Consider the following 20,058-nt stretch of genomic DNA (forward strand, 5'->3'; position numbering starts at 1 on the left):
ACAATCTCCTTCAGCCAAAAAGCTGTTTGTGACTCAGGGTCAGGTTCAATAATATTGTTGAAGAGTCTATGAACATTCACTGGAAAGGCTCAAGCATGGAGCTTGGGCCATTCACAACGCCTCAAGCTATCTTTGAGCTGCAGAGTGTGACTTAAATGACCTCCAGTAAATTAAGCAAAACAAATAATTAGTCTCAAGTCTCAACTTTGTACACGGCGTGTTTAAAAAACCCCTTCATTGTAGTTCTGCAGTGGACAGGCCTTATAATCACGGTCCTCAGGCAGCAAATTGTTGCCACATGGAAGGCGCTGCCTGAAAGGGTGGTGGAAACAGATTGAATAGTAACTTTCAAAAGGGATTTGCATATGCACTTGCGAAGGAGAAAAAAATTGGCATGATTTGGGGGAAAGAGTAGAGGAAAGAAACTAATTTCATAGCTCTTACAAAGGGCTGGCAATGCCACAATGGGCTGAATGGTCTCCTTCTGTGTTGTGTCATTCTATGATGCTATGATTTGATTTTAACAAAGTGATCAGTTTGAAGCAGGGCCAGTTCACAATCGAGAGGAGCCGACAATGCTGGCCTGTCCATTGATCACAGTCTCCTTGGATTAATGTCAAGAATGCAGCCATGTTCAGGCTGTTGGGTGGGTTGCTATAATGGGACTTGATCTTTCATCAAGCTGATCGTCAGTGACACTTAGCTGAGAACTGACAGATGGAGCTAGGCTCTTGGTACAGGCATACATTCTTATTTGGAAAGGTTTTCTTCGCAAGAGCTCTAATGCATTGCTTACTTTTCGTTTAACTGCACTGAAAGTGCTTCCATGAGCAATGAGTGACGCTATCTCAAAGGCAACAAGGAACATTAACAGCATGTCCTAATCCGTGGGGAGTGAACCGTACACATCAGATTGCTCATACCTATCTTCACATCGCTAGGTCCTTCACAAAGAATTAAAAATAACGTGTATTCAGGGTTGAATTATCTGACCCCTGTCCCCAAAGAATGTTATTTCCAAGGGACAAAGAGCAGGAAAAGTGGGCCGTGGATCAGTTACAAGAGTCCTTTTGTGTTATTTTGGGATTTACAGGACTTTGTTGGAGTGAAGGCGCTGGGTCTGCATCCAAGTTAAGCACACAAAGATTAGACCGGATGCCAGTGACTCCCTCCTGGCCCATTCTGCTGTCAGTCTGTGCTGGGATTTTATTCTTGTGGTGAACGTATTTCACCTAATTCATTTGCTGTCTGTACTGTCTGTGTAATGATGTGACCCATGACCTGGGAGTGATGATACGGATTACTTCCAGGTACTGTACTGGAACCCCGGTGGGCTCCGCCTCTGGCTCCACCCTCACCGGGGCCATTTATAGTCCGGCTACCTGTGGGTGGCACTCATTTGTACAGCCGACTCTGGCAGGCGAGTTCATGGATATTAAATTGTTATACCGTCAATTCACTGTGAGACCGTGAGAACGAGCGAACATTAGGCTTTAATATCCATGAACTCGCCTGCCAGAGTTGGCTGTACAAATGAGTGCCACCCACAGGTGGCCGGACTATATATGGCCTCGGTGAGGGCGGAGCCAGAGGTGGAGCCCACCAGGGTTCCAGTACCGTACCTGGAAGTAGTCCATATCATCACTTCCAGGTCATGGGTCACATCATTATACAGACAGTACAGACAGCTCATGCATTAGTAATTGTCATTGAATTTACAGTGCAGAAGGAGGCCACCCGGCCCATCGAGTCTGCACCGGCTCTTGGAAAGTGCACCCTACCCAAGGTCAACACCTCCACCCTATCCCCATAACCCAGGAACCCCACCCAACACTAAGGGAAAATTTGGACACTAAGAGCAATTTATCACGGCCAATCCACCTAACCTGCACATCTTTGGACTGTGGGAGGAAACCGGAGCACCCGGAGGAAACCCACGCACTCACGGGGAGGACGTGCAGACTCCGCACAGACAGTGACCCAAGCCGGAATCGAACCTGGGACCCTGGAGCTGTGAAGCAATTGTGCTATTAGGTGAAATACATTCACCACAATTCTACTGTTTGATTCTGCAGCGATTTTACCTTACAACAGTTTGTGCTGCATTGCTGCCCACCGTGCTGCTGTATCGTCCCTCCCCCCTTGCACTTACTGCCAGGAAGAGAAAGTCATGGAAATGCCGTTCGGGAATAGCGGATTTATCTTGGCCTACAATGAGTGAAAGGTTCTTCTAAAGCTAAGGGACTGTTAGTCCAATTGGCCAATTTATTCCTTTTCTTCTTGGAATCTAAACTCCACTCAGCAGACGTCCTGCTTGCTCAGAGCATCTCTGAGACCAGGGATCCAATGAGAAATGATTTGACATTACTGTCATTGACAAATAGTTAGCGATGCAGGGACCTGCGGTGTCGAACAATATCTATCATGATATCCTTCTATCCCTCCGCAGGTCTGGCTCTGACCAGCCCAATGTGACCCGTGACACTTTTCGAAAATACCTCCAGCAACGCCCTGACCAGACTGTGTTGATTCTGCATGCGAAGGTTGCTCAGAAATCCTATGGGAATGAAAAGAGGTAAGAGGACACGGCCTCGGACCTGAGACGTAAGACAATTATACAAGTGTATTTCTTAACCTTCTTTAGAAGTATTTCATTAACTCTCTACTTCACAGTTCACAAGAGATGTGTACTTTCTGCAGATTCAATTCAGTAGAGGTTGCCATCACCCCAATGGCTTATAGAGAGAATGATTTGGTAATGTGAAAGATTCCCCTAATCAAGCATTGAAGAGAGATATTCTCGGGACCAGTGTACATAAGGAACAAAGTCTACTTATGGGAATCAGTGTGAGAGAAAGAAACGTTCATTCAACTGGCAATACCAGCCAGCTGCAATCTATTAACTTGACTGATCGAGGTTTCTCTTTAAAATCCCATTTAGGTTTTTCTGTCCTCCACCATCTGTCTACCTGACTGGTCCAGGATGGAGAATGAAATATCAGCAACTGAAATGTAAGGCAGTCTTCACATTAACCGGTGTATTTACTTACAAATTACATGGGCGCGATGTAACCGCAGCATCCCGTCGAATAGGGACGAGATGCAGCCTGTAGATCCCGCGAGAGGCCTCTTCTGGGATTCCTAACGGTCATTACGGCTCTCGAGGTCTAACGGGATCTTGCGAGACATCACAATCTGGATCCTGCTCAAAGCTCACTTAACTCTGCTGATGCCAGATCTAACCGGCTCCCAGGATCTACCAGCCTCGCCAAGGAAACACCAGCCAGGCGCCGTTTAGCACCGGGCCCCACAAACGTGCCAGGTGGGACGGCACTTGGGGGAATCTCCCAGGTTATCGGACGTCACAGGGTGGTTGGCATCTGGGCAGGGTGGCACCCTGGTTCTGCCGATGCCACCTGGGCACCTTGGTACTGCCAGCCTGTCACCCTGGCAGTGCCACCTGGGCACCCTAGCAGTGCCACCCAGGGGCCAGCCTGGCACTACCAGGGTGCCCAGGTTTCACTGCCGAGCCGGCAGGACCACTGCTTGTGTGCCAGGTTGGCAATTCCAAGGTGCCCAGGTGGCATTTTTCCCATGCCGGGGATCGTGCCCGGGGGTGCCCTGCCCGTCTGAGATGGGGTGCGGGGGATCCGAGGGCACCCAAACACGTGAGATGGGGAGTTGGGAGGACCACGTGTCACGTCAGGGGGTCGAGAGATCAGGGCGCCATTTTCGAATAGTGCCCCGATGTCTTCCTGCACTGATGAATGGAGCTCCTCAGTGCAGCAAATGCGACAGGTCCAGCCTCGGTGCGGCGTTCCCCATCGAGGCCCGAAAACAAAACAGAGTGCCGTTAAATCGCGGAGTCATTCCCAGTGCTACGCCGGGAATGACCCCTCTAATCCCGTCCAGAACGGACTCTTTTTTTTTTCTTAGATCATGCCCTAGGTGTTTGGATAGGATCTATTACACAGGAGCTGCATTCAATGGCAAGGCTGACAGTCAGGGTTGGCCATAACAGGTATGGTAGCACAAAGGTTACATTACAGGACTAGTAATCCAGAAGGCTGGACGAAGGATCCAGAGACATAAATTCAAATCCTAGCATGGCAATTGGTGAATTTCATTTCAGATAAGAAAATGAATCTGGAATAAAAAGCTGGTATTTGTATGTGTGATCTGCTGGATTGTCATAAAAACCTCATTGATTCTGGGGGAGGAAATCTGCTGTCCTTTCCCAGCCTGGCCGACTTGTGGCTCCAAGTCCACGGCAATGTGGTTGACTCTTAAGCTACCCTCTGAAAGGGCTCTGCAAGCTGTTATATTCAGTAAAGAATGGCCACCACCACCTTCCCAAGATTAATGAGGCATGGTCAATAAATGTTGGCCTTACCAAGAATACTAACATCCAGCAAATGAACTTCAAAGAAAGGTTAGACAAGGTGTTGACTCGGGGGAGAAGGTTTTTGTGGTTCAGTGTGACAGATTGAAAGGACCACCTGACCCATCGGTCTGGCACAGGTAGATGGGATGCTGGAAACATCAGTGATGAGAATCTCATTGGATCTTACAGTGAAGGAGACCGTTCAGCCCATCATTCCTGTGCCAGCCCTTTGACAGCCACCTCCCCACCAGCAGCCGCTTGGCTGAGGCAAAAAGCACTGGGGAAAGAAAGAAGGCCAATCAGGAGGAAAAGCTGCCTCTGGAAAAATTCCTCACCGCTACCCTCTCCCCTTACCTCAGGAATTTCAAATTTTCAAACCGTTTGCCTATTGCCATGTTTCTCACGTTGAGCCAATTAGAGAGAGGTTGAATTAGCAGACTGTCACAATTCAAATGAACGTTTTTAAAAAAGTAGTAGCATTTGGACCACTTTGCCATAGATGTGTAGGTTGACCTTTCATCTTTTTGGCCTGGTCGGGATTGGTAAGGCAAAGGTTTCCTCGCTTGTTTGTCTGCAAGTGTTGGATAGGAAATGAGTTTAGACCAGCCTTAACCCAGTTGCTCGGAAGCGCGGGTGCATAGTACAATGATGCTCAGAATCTGGCAGCAAATTGGGCATTTAACACTGGGTAGAAGGTTTACCGTTTGTGCCCTATTTTTAGGGCAGGCTGTGCCAAGTTTCACTCTGCAGTTGGTCAGTTTGATCTTGGATTGTTTGATAGTTGCACTTGACTGCGTGAAATGAGGAGTGTTACATTGATCTCATAGCTCTGTGACAAGGCTATACTGCTGCTCATGTTCCACATTTGCCTCCTCTCACTTTATTTCATTTCACCCTATTTCACCCAGGGACTGGTTTAGCACAGTGGGTTAAATAGCTGGCATGTAAAGCAGACCAAGGCCAGCAGCACGGTTCAATTCCCGTACCAGCCTGCCCGAACAGGCGCCGGAATGTGGTGACTGTGGTAGTATCAGGTATTGCAGTACCCGAGAGGCTGTAGACCATTGGGTAAGCCTAGCAGCTTACCATTGGCTGTTTGGTATGTGGCTCCGCCCTGACAGGCGGTGTATAAGAACAGGTGTCGTCCCAGCAGCCCTCATTCTGTACCGAAGCTGCTGGGGAACAGATCTAGTCTATTAAAGCCTTCAGTTATGATACAACCTCGTCTTCGAGTTTAATTGATCGTGCATCAATTTAATAGACTACTCTTGAGCTGAAAGAATGGATCTCCGAATCAAGCCGGAGTGTCTACAACTCAGCCCCCACACGGAGAACTCGGCGGCGATTTTTAAGCACTGGCTGGCGTGTTTTAAAGGCTTCCTCGAGCGGCCGGAGGCACCCCCTCAGTAGAACAGAAACTGCATCTCTTGCACTCAAGAGTAAGCCCTGGAATCTTCTCCCTCATCAAGGAGACGGAGGACTACGATGATGCGATCGAACTGTTAAAGGGACATTATATACGCCCTGCAAACCAGGTCTACGCACGTCACCTGCTTTCAACTAGGCGGCAAAGCCCCGGGGAATCGCTGGAGGACTTCTACCGTGCGCTACTGGTGCTGGGCAGAAACTGTGGCTGCCCGCAAGTTTCGGGCAGCGAGAATACGGAACTTCTAATCCGGGATGCCTTTGTAGCAGGTATGAGCTCTTCAGAGATCCGGCAAAGACTTTTAGAAAAGGACACCCTGGGACTGAGAGAAGCACGGGCCCTGGCAGGGTCCATGGATGTTGCCTCCAGAAACGCGCAGTCCTATGCGCCCGACTGCGCGGCGGCCCCCTGGGCTGCGTGGCATCCCGCAGCGGCAGCCCCACTGACCTTCCCCGTGTCCCCGCAGGCCTGCGCTGTAAGACGGCCCACTAGCTCCGTTGGGCCCCGTTGCTTCTTCTGCGGGCAGGCGAAGCACCCCCGCCAGCGCTGCCCAGCCCGCACCTCCACCTGCAAAGGGTGCGGCAAGAAGGGCCATTTTGTGGGGGTCTGCCAAGCACGAGCCATGGCCATGGTCTCCAATGACTCTGGAGCGCCACGGCAACCTTCCCTTCGGGCCCCAGGCAGCCGGCACTCACCGCCACCCCCCTATCCGAGGACCATGCCCGACCCCCGGCCGTGGCCATCTTGCCCCTCGGACGCCACACTGGACGGATGGGCGCTGACATTTTGTCCATCCCCGCTGCCATTTTGTACATCCCCGACCACCATGTGCGATCCATGGGAGACGCCATCTTGGATGGGGCCCCAGGCCCCCAGCACAGCCGACTACATGCTGCCCGATCACAACCCACAACTGCTCCATCTGGCCTCGGTGACGCTGGACCAAAATCGACCTTGGACACTCGCAACAGCAACGACGACGATCTTCATCAACTGCCACGAGACGTCTTGCGTGATCGACTCTGGGAGCACGGAGAGCTTTATACACCCCAACACGGTAAGGCGCTGTTCACTTGTTACCCACCCTTTAAACCAAAGAATCTTCCTGGCCTCCGGGTCACACTCAGTGGAGATAAAGGGGTTCTGCCTAGCAAACCTCACTGTCCAAGGCAGGAAATTCAACAATTTCCGCCTTTATGTCCTGCCGCACCTCTGCACGGCTACACTCCTGGGGCTGAACTTCCAATGTAACTTGAAAAGCCTCACTTTTAAATTCGGCGGCCCTATAGCCCCCCCTTACTGTCTGCGGCCTCACGATCCTTAAGGTCGACCCGCCTTCCCTGTTTGCGAACCTCACCCCAGATTGCAAACCCGTCGCCACCAGGAGCAGACGGTACAGTGCCCAGGACCGGACCTTCATCAGGTCAGAGGTCCAAAGGCTACTGAGGGAAGGGGTCATTGAAGCTAGCAACAGTCCCTAGAGAGCTCAAGTAGTGGTAGTAAAGACCGGGGAGAAGCATAGGATGGTCATCGACTACAGTCAGACCATCAACAGGTTTACGCAGCTGGATGCGTACCCTCTCCCCCGCATATCCGACCTGGTGAACAGGATCGTGCAATATAAGGTCTTCTCCACGGTGGATCTCAAGTCCGCCTACCATCAGCTACCCCTCCGCACTAGTGACCGCAAGTACACTGCCTTCGAAGCAGATGGGCGGCTCTACCAATTTTTAAGGGTTCCCTTTGGTGTCACTAATGGGGTCTCGGTCTTCGAACGCGAGATGGACCGAATAGTTGACCAGTACGGCTTACGCGCAACGTTCCCGTATCTTGATAACGTCACCATCTGCGGCCATGACCAGCAGGACCACGACACCAACCTCTGAAAATTTCTCCAGACCGCAAAAATCCTTAACTTAATGTACAATAAGGATAAATGCGTCTTTAGCACCGACCGCCTAGCCATTCTCGGCTACTTAGTGCGAAATGGAGTTATAGGCCCCGACCCTGAACGCATGCGCCCCCTTATGGAATTCCCCCTCCCTCACTGCCCCAAGGCCCTGAAGCGCTGCCTCGGGTTTTTCAGCTATTACGCACAGTGGGTCCCCAACTACGCAGACAAAGCCCGACCCCTAATCCAGTCCACAACCTTCCCCCTGTCGACGGAGGCCCGCCAGGCCTTCTGCCGCATCAAAGCAGACATTGCAAAGGCCACGATGCGCGCCATCGACGAGTCCCTCCCCTTCCAGGTCGAGAGCGATGCGTCCGACGTAGCTCTGGCCGCCACCCGCAACCAAGCAGGCAGACCCGTGGCCTTCTTCTCCCGTACCTCCATGCTTCAGAAATTCGCCATTCCTCGAGCCATAGTAGAAGCTGTGCGACACTGGAGGTATTACCTGGCCGGCAGGAGATTCACTCTCCTCACTGATCAACGGTCGGTGGCCTTCATGTTCGATAACGCACAGTGGGGCAAGATTAAGAACGACAAGATCTTGCAGTGGAGGATAGAACTCTCCACCTACAACTAACTACGAGATCTTGTACCATCCTGGGAAGCTAAACGAGCCTTCCGATGCCCTGTCCCGCGGCACGTGTGCCACCGCACAAGTGGACCGCCTCCGAGCCCTCCACGAGGACCTCTGCCACCCGGGGGTCACTCGCTTTTTCCACTTCATTAAGGCTCGCAACCTGCCCTACTCCATCAAGGAGGTCAGGACAGTCACCAGGGACTGCCAAATCTGCGCGGAGTGCAAACCGCACTTCTATCGGCCAGAGAGGGCGCACCTGATAAAGGTTTCCCGTCCCTTTGATCGCCTCAGTATGGACTTCAAGGGCCCCCTCCCCTCCACCGACCGCAACACGTATTTCCTGAACGTGATTGACGAGTACTCCCGGTTCCCGTTCGCCATCCCCTGCCCAGACATGACCGCAGCCACCGTCATCAAGGCCCTCCAGGGTATCTTTACACTGTTCGGGTTCCCCGCGTACATACACAGCGATAGGGGGTCCTCCTTTATGAGCGACGAACTGCGTCAATTCCTGCTCAGCAAGGACATCGCCTCGAGCAGGACGATCAGTTATAACCCCCGGGGAAATGGGCAGGTAGAGAGGGAGAACGGAACGGTCTGGAAGACCGTCCTACTGGCCCTACGGTCCAGGACTCTCCCCGTCTCCCGCTGGCAGGAAGTCCTCCCGGTGGCCCTTCACGCCATCCGGTCGCTGCTCTGTACAACTACCAATCAGACACCTCATGAACGTCTCCTTCTCTTCCCCAGGAAGTCCTCCTCCGGGACCTCGCTCCCTACGTGCCTGGCAGCACCCGGACCCATCCTGCTTCGGAAGCACGTGCGGGCGCATAAGTCGGACCCGTTGGTCGAGAGGGTCCACCTGCTGCACGCTAACCCCCAGTACGCCTCGTGGCGTTCCCTGACGGCCGGCAAGATACAGTCTCCCTCCGGGACCTGTCGCCCGCCGGAACCCCACGCGCACCCGAACCATTACCCCCCCTTCCCCTCCCCCCCCACAGCACCTCACTGGGGAGTCGGTCCTCCCGCAACTCCTACCTTGGCCATCCCACCCACCGATGCCCCCTACAGGCGCCCCCCTCTCATGTCAACCGTTGGCCCCACCAGCGCCGTCTAGGGGTGACGGAGCTGCCATGGACGATGAAGCCACGCTCCCGGAGTCGCAGACGCCCGGACCCCCACCAGAACCACCACAGAGGCTCAGACGATCCAGGAGGACGACCAGGCCACCTGACCGACTGATTGCTACACTGTAACTGTAACTGTAAATGAACACTGACTGTATATATCTTCCACACTTGTAAAATACTCACGGTACCTCCATATCCGATCATACCATGTTCAATGCAATTGTAACCACTGGCCACCACCCCCGCCGGACCCTTTTTTAACAGGGGGTGAATGTGGTAGTATCAGGTATTGCAGTACCCGAGAGGCTGTAGACCATTGGGTAAGCCTAGCAGCTTACCATTGGCTGTATGGTATGTGGCTCCGCCCTGACAGGCGGGGTATAAGAACAGGTGTCGTCCCAGCAGCCCTCATTCTGTACCGAAGCTGCTGGGGAACAGATCTAGTCTATTAAAGCCTTCAGTTATGATACAACCTCGTCTTCGAGTTTAATTGATCGTGCACCAGTGACTAGGGCCTTTTCACAGCAAATTCATTTGAAGCCTACTTGTGACAATAAGCGATTTTCATTTCATGTCACCTTGTATTCCACTCTCCCTGGGGTGTTTAAATAGCTTCCCTCAAGGCTATTCACCACAAGCACATCCTTTACGCTGGGTAAAGATGCTTTTTTCCCTGAATTCCCATCAACATTGTCCCTTTGTGAATCCCCAAAACAACTCACCAAACAGAACGCTCTCTCGTCAAAAGAATAAAGGACCTCATGCAACCATTTTTTTGCTGTTGAAACATTGCCGGAATCGGGAAACGCGATTGGGCGGAGAATCGGCTTTGACACCGAAATCACGGCGGGCGTCAATTTCACGCCAAATCGCAATTCTCCATCGCCCCGACAGCAGCGTCAATGCGTTCTCAGTAAACACGCTTGGCATTTCGTTAGCGGGCCTGACCCAGTATTCTCCAGGGTCTCCGCGATTCTCCGCCTTCAATAGGCCGAATTCCCAAAGGTGGAGTTCACTCATGCTTTTAAAAATCGTGAAACAGGTGCCATGGTTGCTGAGCGAGACAGAAGGGGTACAGAAAGTGTCCAACATTGCTATAGTCTCCTGGCAATTCTGCCGCTGACAGGGGGAGGGGATTACGGGGGTGGCCAGAAGGTGGGCTGTGGGGTTGGGGTGGATGGGCATAGATCACTATTGCTGCAGCCTGCAAGGCAGCCATGCAGCTTTGCACGCCGCTGTGAACTTAGTGCCACAGCTCGTATGGGCGCGCGCTCCAACGCAACCAGTGCCAACTGGGATGGTGTGTGTGGGGAGTGCAGTGTGTATCTGCAGCTTGTCAGCTTCCGGACCCGGCGAATCCCGCACGGTTTCTCATTGGAATCGATTGCGTTCCACGTGGCGCTGGTGCAAGTCTCTCAACGGTCGCTGAATCGGTCCAGGTGTGGCGTGAGATTATGCTCAGTTAGCAAGGTGACTTTCATGCAGTGGGGCGGAGTTCAATATTTCAATAAACTCAGCATCAAAACCTGTCATTCTCGTGTACACGTGAGTTCGATACAAAGGAAATCTCCTTCATTGCCCTGATGGAACAAACAACCCAAACCTCAAGCAAAGTTCACTGGATGCTGAGGTTTCAATTTCTCTTGGAGAATGAATGTGAGCTTGTTTAATGCTCTGGGCTGATGCTGGACTGGATAAGGTAGGTGGAGAGTCGACTCGCTCAGGTGGGGGAATTCAGAAAAAGGAGGCATCATTTTAAAATGAGCGCCAGACCCTTCAGGAGTAAAATCAGGAACATAGGGCGGGATTCTCCGATCCTGCGCCGGGTCGAACAATCGCCGGGGGGGGGGGGGCGCAAATCCCATGACGCCGCTGCGACCCCGGGCCGCCAATTCTCCGGCAACCGGGAAATTGGCTGCACCGGCGCTGGCGCGGTCGCCGTGACACCGGTCGGGGCTGCTCAACGCTCCCCCACCCCCGGCGATTCTCCGCGCTCGACGGGCCGAATGTCTGCTAAGTTCGGCCGATTTCCGCCAGTGTTGTTCGCGTGCAGTCCCACGCGGCGGAACTCGGCGTTCTATAGGGCTCCGCCATGTTGCCCGGGGGCCGGCGAGGAGACGGCAACCCAGGAGCATGTGCGGACCCGCGCCTGCCGTGCTGCAGGAAGGTGCTGGCCCCCCGTGCGGCGCAGGATCACTGCTCCTAGCGGCCAGTTGACACCGTCGTAAAACTCTCCGGCGTTTACGGCGGCGTCAACACATAGCCCCATTATCGGACAATCCCGCCCGGGTTGTCACAAAAAGGGTGGTGGAAATCTGGAGCTCTCTCCCGATCTCCACGCAAAAGGCAAGAGATGCTAAGGGGGAAACTGGGGCAGGAACTGCAAAGGCGGCTTTACAGTGCCGGGAATTCCCAGCTGGATTGTCCCTGCCAGTGATGTAACGGGGATCCCGACTTTAAAAGTTGGGATCCTCATTTGCATGAATTTAAATCTCAATATCAGTGATTTACGCCTGATAGTCTGCGTTAGACTGTCCATTCATATCGGTGTGGGGGCACGCCAACTTCAATCATCGCGGGTCCACCACATGAACACCTGCCAAACAGAATCCTCCGGAGGGGCACAGCTGAGTACAGCACTAAGGGGAGAGAGGGTCATTCACGAGTAGTACCCTGGCACTGTCCCCAGGCACTGTCCCCTGGCACTGTCCCCAGGCACTGCCCCCAGGCACTGTCCCCAGGCACTGCCCCCTGGCACTGTCCCCAGGCACTGTCCCCTGGCACTGTCCCCTGGCACTGCCCCCTGGCACTGCCCCCTGGCACTGCCCCCAGGCACTGCCCCCAGGCACTGCCCCCTGGCACTGTCCCCAGGCACTGTCCCCTGGCACTGTCCCCTGGCACTGTCCCCAGGCACTGTCCCTAGGCACTGTCCCTAGGCACTGTCTCTAGGGGTTCTTTGTCGATGTGGTGTTGGTGTTCTTTATCCGTGGAGGGGATTGTAGTCTGTGTCCATGGGGGGGGTTCCGTACCCTTGGGGTGCTTATTTTTACATTGGTTTCCATTACCTTTCAGAGACCTAAAAGCATGACATCGTGGGAGCCACCCCTTACTTTTTCTTGCCAACGTAATTCTTTTTGCCCGCCATATTATTTTTGTCAAATAATATGGTGGGCAAAGCTGGCAGTGCAGCCAATTGAGGTCTTCTTTGAACTGTCAGAGAAGCAAGCTTTATGGCATTTTTAGAGTTATCGTGAATTCCTCGAGGTGAAGAGCTCGATTCAGTGGCTGGGTTACACCTGCCGTAGATCCGGGTGGGCCGGGTGAATATCGGGAAAGGCCAAATCGAGACTCGTGCCAGGCGCCAACCATTTTGCGATTCACCTGGCACTTTCCCGATGGCGAGTTCCGGATCAGCACGGTAGCGTTGTGGATAGCACAATTGCTGCACAGCTCCAGGATCCCAGGTTCGATTCCAGCTTGGGTCACTGTCTGTGCGGAGTCTGCACATCCTCCCCGTGTGTGCGTGGGTTTCCTCCGGGTGCTCCGGTTTCCTCCCACAGTCCAAAGATGTGCAGGTTAGGTGGATTGTCCATGATAAATTGCCCTTAGTGTCCAAAATTGCCCTTAGTGTTGGGTGGGGTTACTGGGTTATGCGGATATGGTGGCGGTGTTGACCTTGGGTAGGGTGCTCTTTCCAAGAGCCGGTGCAGACTCGATGGGCCGAATGGCCTCCTTCTGAACTGTAAATTCTATGATAAAATTCTACGATCACCCCCACAATGGTGAGAATATCATAACCCTCATTTACATTCATTTCAATCTCATTAACGAATTTGAAGTCGAATGCAGTGGCCTCCCAGGAATGACCCCACTCCTCAATGGGAAGTAATGCGGGCGTCGTTTAGTACTCCTTTTTTTAAAAAATAATTTTTATTAAAGGTTTTCATAGAATATCAATAACAAAATGAGAAAGAAAAAAGAACCCAACAGGGTTAAGTACAAAACACAATCTAAAAAAGCAACCCCCCAAACCCCTCCCCCCGTACCTAAATAATAAATTAACATTAACACCCCGACTTAAGACAACAGGTGTATACACCCCCTCAGACCCTCCAGTGTAAATAACATAAACAAAAATAAAGTAAGCCCCCCCCCCCCGAGCTGCTGCTGCCATTGACCAATGTCTATCGTTCTGCCAGGAAGTCTAAGAACGGTTGCCACCGCCTAAAGAACCCTTGTACCGACCCTCTCAAGGCGAATTTCACCCTCTCCAATTTAATGAACCCTGCCATATCGCTGATCCAGGATTCCACGCTTGGGGGCCTCGTATCTTTCCACTGAAAGAGAATCCTTCGCCGGGCTACCAGGGACGCAAAGGCCAGAATTCCAGCCTCTTTCGCCTCCTGCACTCCCGGCTCCTCTGCCACCCCAAATATTGCGAGCCCCCAGCCCGGTTTGACCCTGGATCCTACCACCCTCGACACCGTCCTCGCTACGCCCTTCCAAAATGCCTCCAGCGCTGGGCATGCCCAGGACATATGGGTGTGATTTGCTGGGCTCCCTGAGCACCTAACACACCTGTCCTTCACCCCAAATAACCGGCTCATCCTTGTCCCGGTCATGTGTGCCCTGTGCAGCACCTTAAACTGTATGAGGCTGAGCCTCGTGCACGAAGAGGAAGAGTTCACCCTCCCTAGGGCATCTGCCCACGTCCCCTCTTCGATCTCCTCTCCCAACTCCTCCTCCCACTTACCTTTCAACTCCACCACCGAGGCCTTCTCCTCCTCCTGCATCACCTGGTAAGTTTCCGAGATCTTCCACCCTCCCACCCCCACCCCCGAGAGCACCCTGTCCTGTACTGTGTGTGGCAGTAGCCGTGGGAATTCCACCACCTGCAAACGCCCTTACCTGTAAGTACCTGAAGGTGTTCCCCGGGGGGGAGCCCGTACTTCTCCTCCAGCTCACCCAAGCTCGCGAACTTCCCGTCCACAAACAGGTCCCCCAACTTTTGTATCCCTGCCCTGTGCCACCCCGAAAACCCTCCACCTGTTCTTCCTGGGGCGAACCGGTGGTTCCCCAACGTGAAGCTGACGCAATGGCTTCTGAGGGGAAGTGAGGAGGTGGGTAGCCATTTCCATTTCCCAGCATGCAGCTCAGGGGCACTGCTGCCAGTCCGCTCCCCATTGTCTGCAGCATAGTGTGAATGCCCTGAGCATCTGGGCCATGCCCTGCAGTGCCTCGGCAATGTCCACCTGCATCTGGGACACGTCCCTCAGCGACTGGGACAGGGGGCGCGATCCTCCGACCCCCCCACCGGGTCGGAGAATCGCCGGGGGCTGGCGTGAATCCCGCCTCCGCCGTGTCCCGAATTCTCCGCCACCAGAGATTCGGCGGGGGCGGGAATCGCGCCGCGCCGGTCGGCGGGCCCACCCCCGGCGATTCTCCGGCCCGCGATGGGCCGAAGTCCCGCCGCTGTCAACCCTCGCCCGCCGGCGTGGATTAAACCTCCTTTTGAACGGTGGGACAAGGCGGCGCGGGCAGGCTCCGGGGTCCTGGGGGGAGGGGGGGCGTGGAACGATCTGGCCCCGGGGGATGTCCCCACGGTGGCCTGGCCCGCGATCGGGGCCTACCGATCTGCAGGCGGGCCTGTGCCGTGGGGGCACTCTTTTTCTTCTGCCTTCGTCATGGTCTTCACTATGGCGGAGGCAGAAGAGACCCCCTCCCCTGCGCATGCTCGGGGATGCCGTGAGCGGCCGCTGATGCTCCCGCGCATGCGTTGTCCAGCGAAGACCTTTCCGCCTGGCTGGCGTGGCGCCAAAGGCCTTTCCCGCCAGCCGGTGGAGCGGAAACCACTCCGGCGCGGGCCTAGCCCCTCACGGTGAGGGCTTGGCCCCTAAAGGTGCGGAGAATTCCGCACTTTTGGGGCGGCCCGACGCCGGAGTGGTTCCCGCCACTCCATCCCGCCGGGACCCCCCCCGCCCCGCCGGTTAGGGAAGAATCCCACCCCAGATGTTGTTGTCAGCCGTGGTGGTCTCGGGCTGAGAAATGCCTTGGAGACCACCACTCAAGACGTGTTCCAGGTTTTACACTGCGGTCGCCACCTTAGCAGTGTTGGCCTCGGTGCCATGCATTGTCGGCACCATCCCATGCACCTGCAACCTTTGGGACTCTCTAATCGGCCTTGCAATCACTCGAATGTCTCTGACACCCCCCCCCCCCACCCCCCGTTCCGCCTGAATGTCACACTGTGTCCTATCATTTGTATATGCTCTGGGAGAATCTTATCCAGCAGCCCGCCATCTGGCTGGGGCCCAGCTGAGGCCTGGGATCCAGCAGACCTCCGGCTGTGGCCCCCCTTGGGTGTTCCTGCCCCCACTTAATGTGCATCAGCAACTGTGTGCTGCTCACCAGATTGTGCCCCAGAAGCCTGTCCACTATTGTCGCCCACCGAGGAGTGCGCCTCTGCGATGGTGGAAGGTACAGGTGAAAACTGCAACGCCCCGATGGTGGTCTCCTCAAAGCTCTTCTCCGAGATGTTCTCTTGGGTGGTGGGGGGTGGGGGTGGGGGGCGTGGGGGTGGGGGGGGGGGGGGCGTGGGGGGGGGGGGGGGGGGAGAAACGGCTCCAGGTGGCCCGGCCCCATCAGATGGAGATCCTGCGAGACAATGGACATGTGGTCAGTGGGAGGTAGGGATCATTCTGGTCTGACAAGGACAACTCACCTGAGACGGGTCACCTGGGTGAAAGGGCAGTGGATCCTCACCTCTGTGGCGCACGCCAACCTCGCTGTGAGTGACTGCTCTCTCCTCGCGCAACCCCGCGATTTCCAGGGCCCATTCTTCACAGCGGGTGAGGACTCCGCCCCCCCCCCCCCCCCCCCAATTTGACCTTTTCCTGTTTATTATGGGCTATCGCCTCCTGCGAGGACAAAGAGAGGGCAATTGTGAGCCGCACGCTTGATGGGTCAGGGGGAATCTATAGCAGGTGGCATGTGTGGGGTTGTGGCAGGGTGTTTCTGAGGGACAAGCATGAAGGTCAGATGTGGGGAAGGTGTGAGGTGTCAGCCAGTGATTTGGGGAAAGGGTGGTTTGGGAATTCGAGGGGTGGCACATGGAACTGATGCCAGGAAGAGGGCATAACTTACCCTTGCAGCTTGGTGCAAGTCATTTGTCTTCTTCCGACATTGCGCGCTGGCCCTCCTGGTTCTTTTTTATGCCCTTGACGTAGCATAAGCTGCTTCCTCGATGTGCACTCTGACAAAGAAAGGTTCAGACTTGGAGATAGCTTTAACACGTTTATTGAACAAATAACAATTCTCCTACTTGGATTCGACGCTACTGTTAATTCTGCTATAGCTACTCAGACTGACGAACCAGTCTGCTACAATCCACGTGGTGGGTGTGATGTTCAATCAACTCTGTGTCTGTACTCACTGAGTGTCTCCACTGGAAAGAGACTGAGCATGTGTGCTGTGTCCTTTTATATGGGTTGGTGCAATGCCCTCTTGTGGTAGTGTCACCTCTGTGTGTATCGTGATTGCCCATTGGTCGTGTCCTATCTTACTGACCTATTGGTTGACTGTGTGTCATGTCTCTGGTGTTCCCTCTCGTGTCTAGCTAGGTGTAGTGTATGTACATTAACCCTTTGTGTACTTACAGTGATGTATATCACCACACTGGTCACGCTGCCTGCACTGACAGCCGCTGCCACTGCCTCCCAGGCAGATTGCTGACCCTGCTCCTGGTTCTCTGACCCCCTTGGGGGAACAGGGTGCCCCGCCTCTCATTCACAGCATCGAGAAGCCCTGTGAGGTCGGCATCCCCAAAGCGAGGAACAGGACTGCGCGCTGCCATGTTTGTGTTGACTGGGAGTGAGTGGTGAGGGAGCGTTTAAAAGCAGCTCCCTCTTGTTAATGGGGAGCAACTGAGACACGAGTTGGGCGAATGCAGTGACGGGGAGGCCAGTAATGGCAAGAATCTTGTGGGGGCTAATTTTTGGCACTAAGTGCTGTTGAATATGGGCTGCGATCTTGCCAACTCGACCATGCGAAACACCCCAACAAACGTGCTCAAAGCCGGTCTTTGATTTTTTCTGTTGAATAGTGCCTGAAAGAATCATACTTAACCCCAAGTAATGTGTGAGCCAGCAATGTACGTATGCAAATAACTGGTAAACGTGAAGCTCCGCATCTCATAACATTCAAGGCTATGGGCCAAGTATTGGCCAAAGTGATTAGGTCGGTAGATCAGGCATTCTCCGCAGCCGCGCGCTGAAATTATGTTCGTCACGGGGGCGGTCCGGCGATTCTCCAGGACCTGCGTGTTCACGGAGTTCTCCGCGCGGCTGGGGGGGCCATTGCTAGAGGCCCGCCCAGCGATCCTCCGCTCCCGACCGGCCGTCTTCCTGACGGCGTGGGTCTAACCACCCATTGCCGGTCGGGATGCTCACGCGGTGGCTGCGGACTCAGTCCGCGGTGGCCCTGGTGGGGGGGGGGGGGGGGGCGCGGGGGAATTGGACGCCGGGCGGTGGGGGGGGGGCCCTTATAGGAGGCCAGGGGGCAGATCGGCGCGGTCGGATCTTCGGGCGCGCGGCCGATCGGAGGGGGGGGGGGGGGAGCCTACATTCTTCTTCTGCTTCCGTGCTCCGAGTCCGCCATGGCGTTCGGCATGGCCGCTGGAGGTCGCCGCCGTGTGCACGCGTGGACCCAAAACCAGGAAGTGCGGGGGCCGGTAGCCGCAGCTGAAGCAGCGTGAACTACTCTGGGTCCCTGCTCGCCCCCTGCAGGCCAGTGAATCGGCTCATCTTTTCCCAAGGAATCTTGAGAGTGAAGCGCCAGCGTTTTTATGCCGGCATGGGGGACATAGTCCCATTTTGGGAGAATCCAGCCCCAAGTGTTTTTCAGTAGTTGGTGTCGAAGGGCTTCTTCTGCAATGTATTTTCCTGTGATTCTTTAAGAGGGCGGTGATAATTGTTTTTCAATGTTATTTTTGGAGAGTTAAGTTATAGCAATTAATATGTTTCCTTCATTACATCTGAATTCATAAAAGCAACACTTTTGATTTCAACTCCATACTGTTTCAGGGTTTATTAGAATGTTGTCGAAGGTATTGGAGGGTGTTATGGAACTTTCCGGAACTGTCCAGCGTCAGGCTCCCCTTTCTAATACCAGGTTATTCTGTGTGGGAAGAGTAACTATTTTACACACCAGTGTTATTCATGTGGACCCTGATTTTCCTGGGGCCATAAGGAATTGCCAGCCAAGCATTGGATTCCCCACCCTGTTCCTCACAACTTTAAGAGTTGGTGAAAGTGATTTTGAAACGGTCCATCTCACTGACGACTTGCCAATTAAATTCAAATGAGGCCTCACTGTGACAACTGAGAATCCTTTGGATATTGGTCAAATCTTCTGGTTGATTGATCGGGAGCCTCAACCCTTCCTTCCCTCAGGCTGTCAAGGCCGCTGCTTTGCTGTAACCTTGCTGGATGTGTGGAGGAAAGGGCTGGTTGCCCTCCTGGGTGTATCGCTGCATTCCAACCAAGCTGTGGTGGGCTGATGATGGCAGGATATCCCAGGAAACTCGGGGCCAATCATACCTCTTTCGGTCTGTTGTTAATTCTTGGGGGTGGGGTGGGAGGTCAGTGGGGAGGTGGAGACAGCTGCGGTCCGGGGGAGCAGGCCGTTGTCCAGACCATCTCGTTCTGGCCCAGGCGGACCGAACAACTGCCCCGTGAGGTGACTGACACCGTCTTTGTTCTAGTGTGCGGTCTCAACGAGACGAACTGTCGGCTGTGTGGGTACATGGGCCTGGATAGCATGACCAGCAGTCAAGAAGCTGCTCTAAAGATCAACTTTGAAGAACAGTCCGACTCCAAGGTAAGAATGGAAACACGTTGGTTATTACAGCGGTTATATTTTAAAGTAATTAGCCAAGACATCTGGAATGTGCTTTTTTTCATACGATATCCAGCAGAGAAACAAACCATTAAGCCCAACCAGTTCCTGCTGATGTTTACGTTCCTCTCAAACCTCCTCCCATCTTTCCTCAGCGAAATCTACCGTCTTAACCCTTTACTCGCTTCTCCCTCTTGTGTCTGTCTAGTTTCCCCTCAGTACATCCATACCACTCACTTCAACCACTCCCTGTGGTGACGAGTTCCACATTCTCACCACTCTCTGGGTGGAGAGGCTTCTTCTGAATTCTCTTGGTGACTATCTTGCTACCTCAATTCACATTGAAATTAAATCCTGCACAACTAAGGTCCGAGCATAAAATGTAGTCTGACACTTACAGTGCAGTACTGAAGGAGTGCTGCATTATAGGAAGGGCCTTCTTTTGGACGAGATGTTAAATTGCGACCTCGCCTGCCCTCAGGTGGATAAGAAAGATCCCATGGCACTACTTCAAAGATCAGCGGCCTCTAATGGCCTCAAAGGGCCTGCGAGACCTTGCCAGGTCACCATTTAGTACCGATTCACACAAATATGGACCAGGTGTAAAGATACCTGAGGGGGGGGGGGGGGGTCTCAGGCCATTAAAGCCCCCCAGGTGGTCGGGACAGGGCAGGATGGTACCCTGACACTCTTCCGACA

At 53.9% G+C, this 20,058-nt stretch overlaps 1 protein-coding gene across 1 annotated transcript in view; it reads left to right on the forward strand.

The window, feature by feature from the left end:
* rbpjl (recombination signal binding protein for immunoglobulin kappa J region-like) overlaps positions 1–20,058 on the forward strand; it is an 80,575-nt gene that overhangs the window by 27,281 nt on the left and 33,236 nt on the right. Inside the window, exons 3-5 of the mRNA XM_072515276.1 lie at positions 2,450–2,575; positions 2,942–3,012; positions 19,226–19,341. Of these exons, the coding sequence (XP_072371377.1) occupies positions 2,450–2,575; positions 2,942–3,012; positions 19,226–19,341 (313 nt within the window). The remainder of the gene's footprint in view (positions 1–2,449; positions 2,576–2,941; positions 3,013–19,225; positions 19,342–20,058) is intronic.

The sequence above is a fragment of the Scyliorhinus torazame genome, chromosome 8, assembly GCF_047496885.1.
Source record: "Scyliorhinus torazame isolate Kashiwa2021f chromosome 8, sScyTor2.1, whole genome shotgun sequence".
Lineage (NCBI taxonomy): Eukaryota > Metazoa > Chordata > Chondrichthyes > Carcharhiniformes > Scyliorhinidae > Scyliorhinus > Scyliorhinus torazame.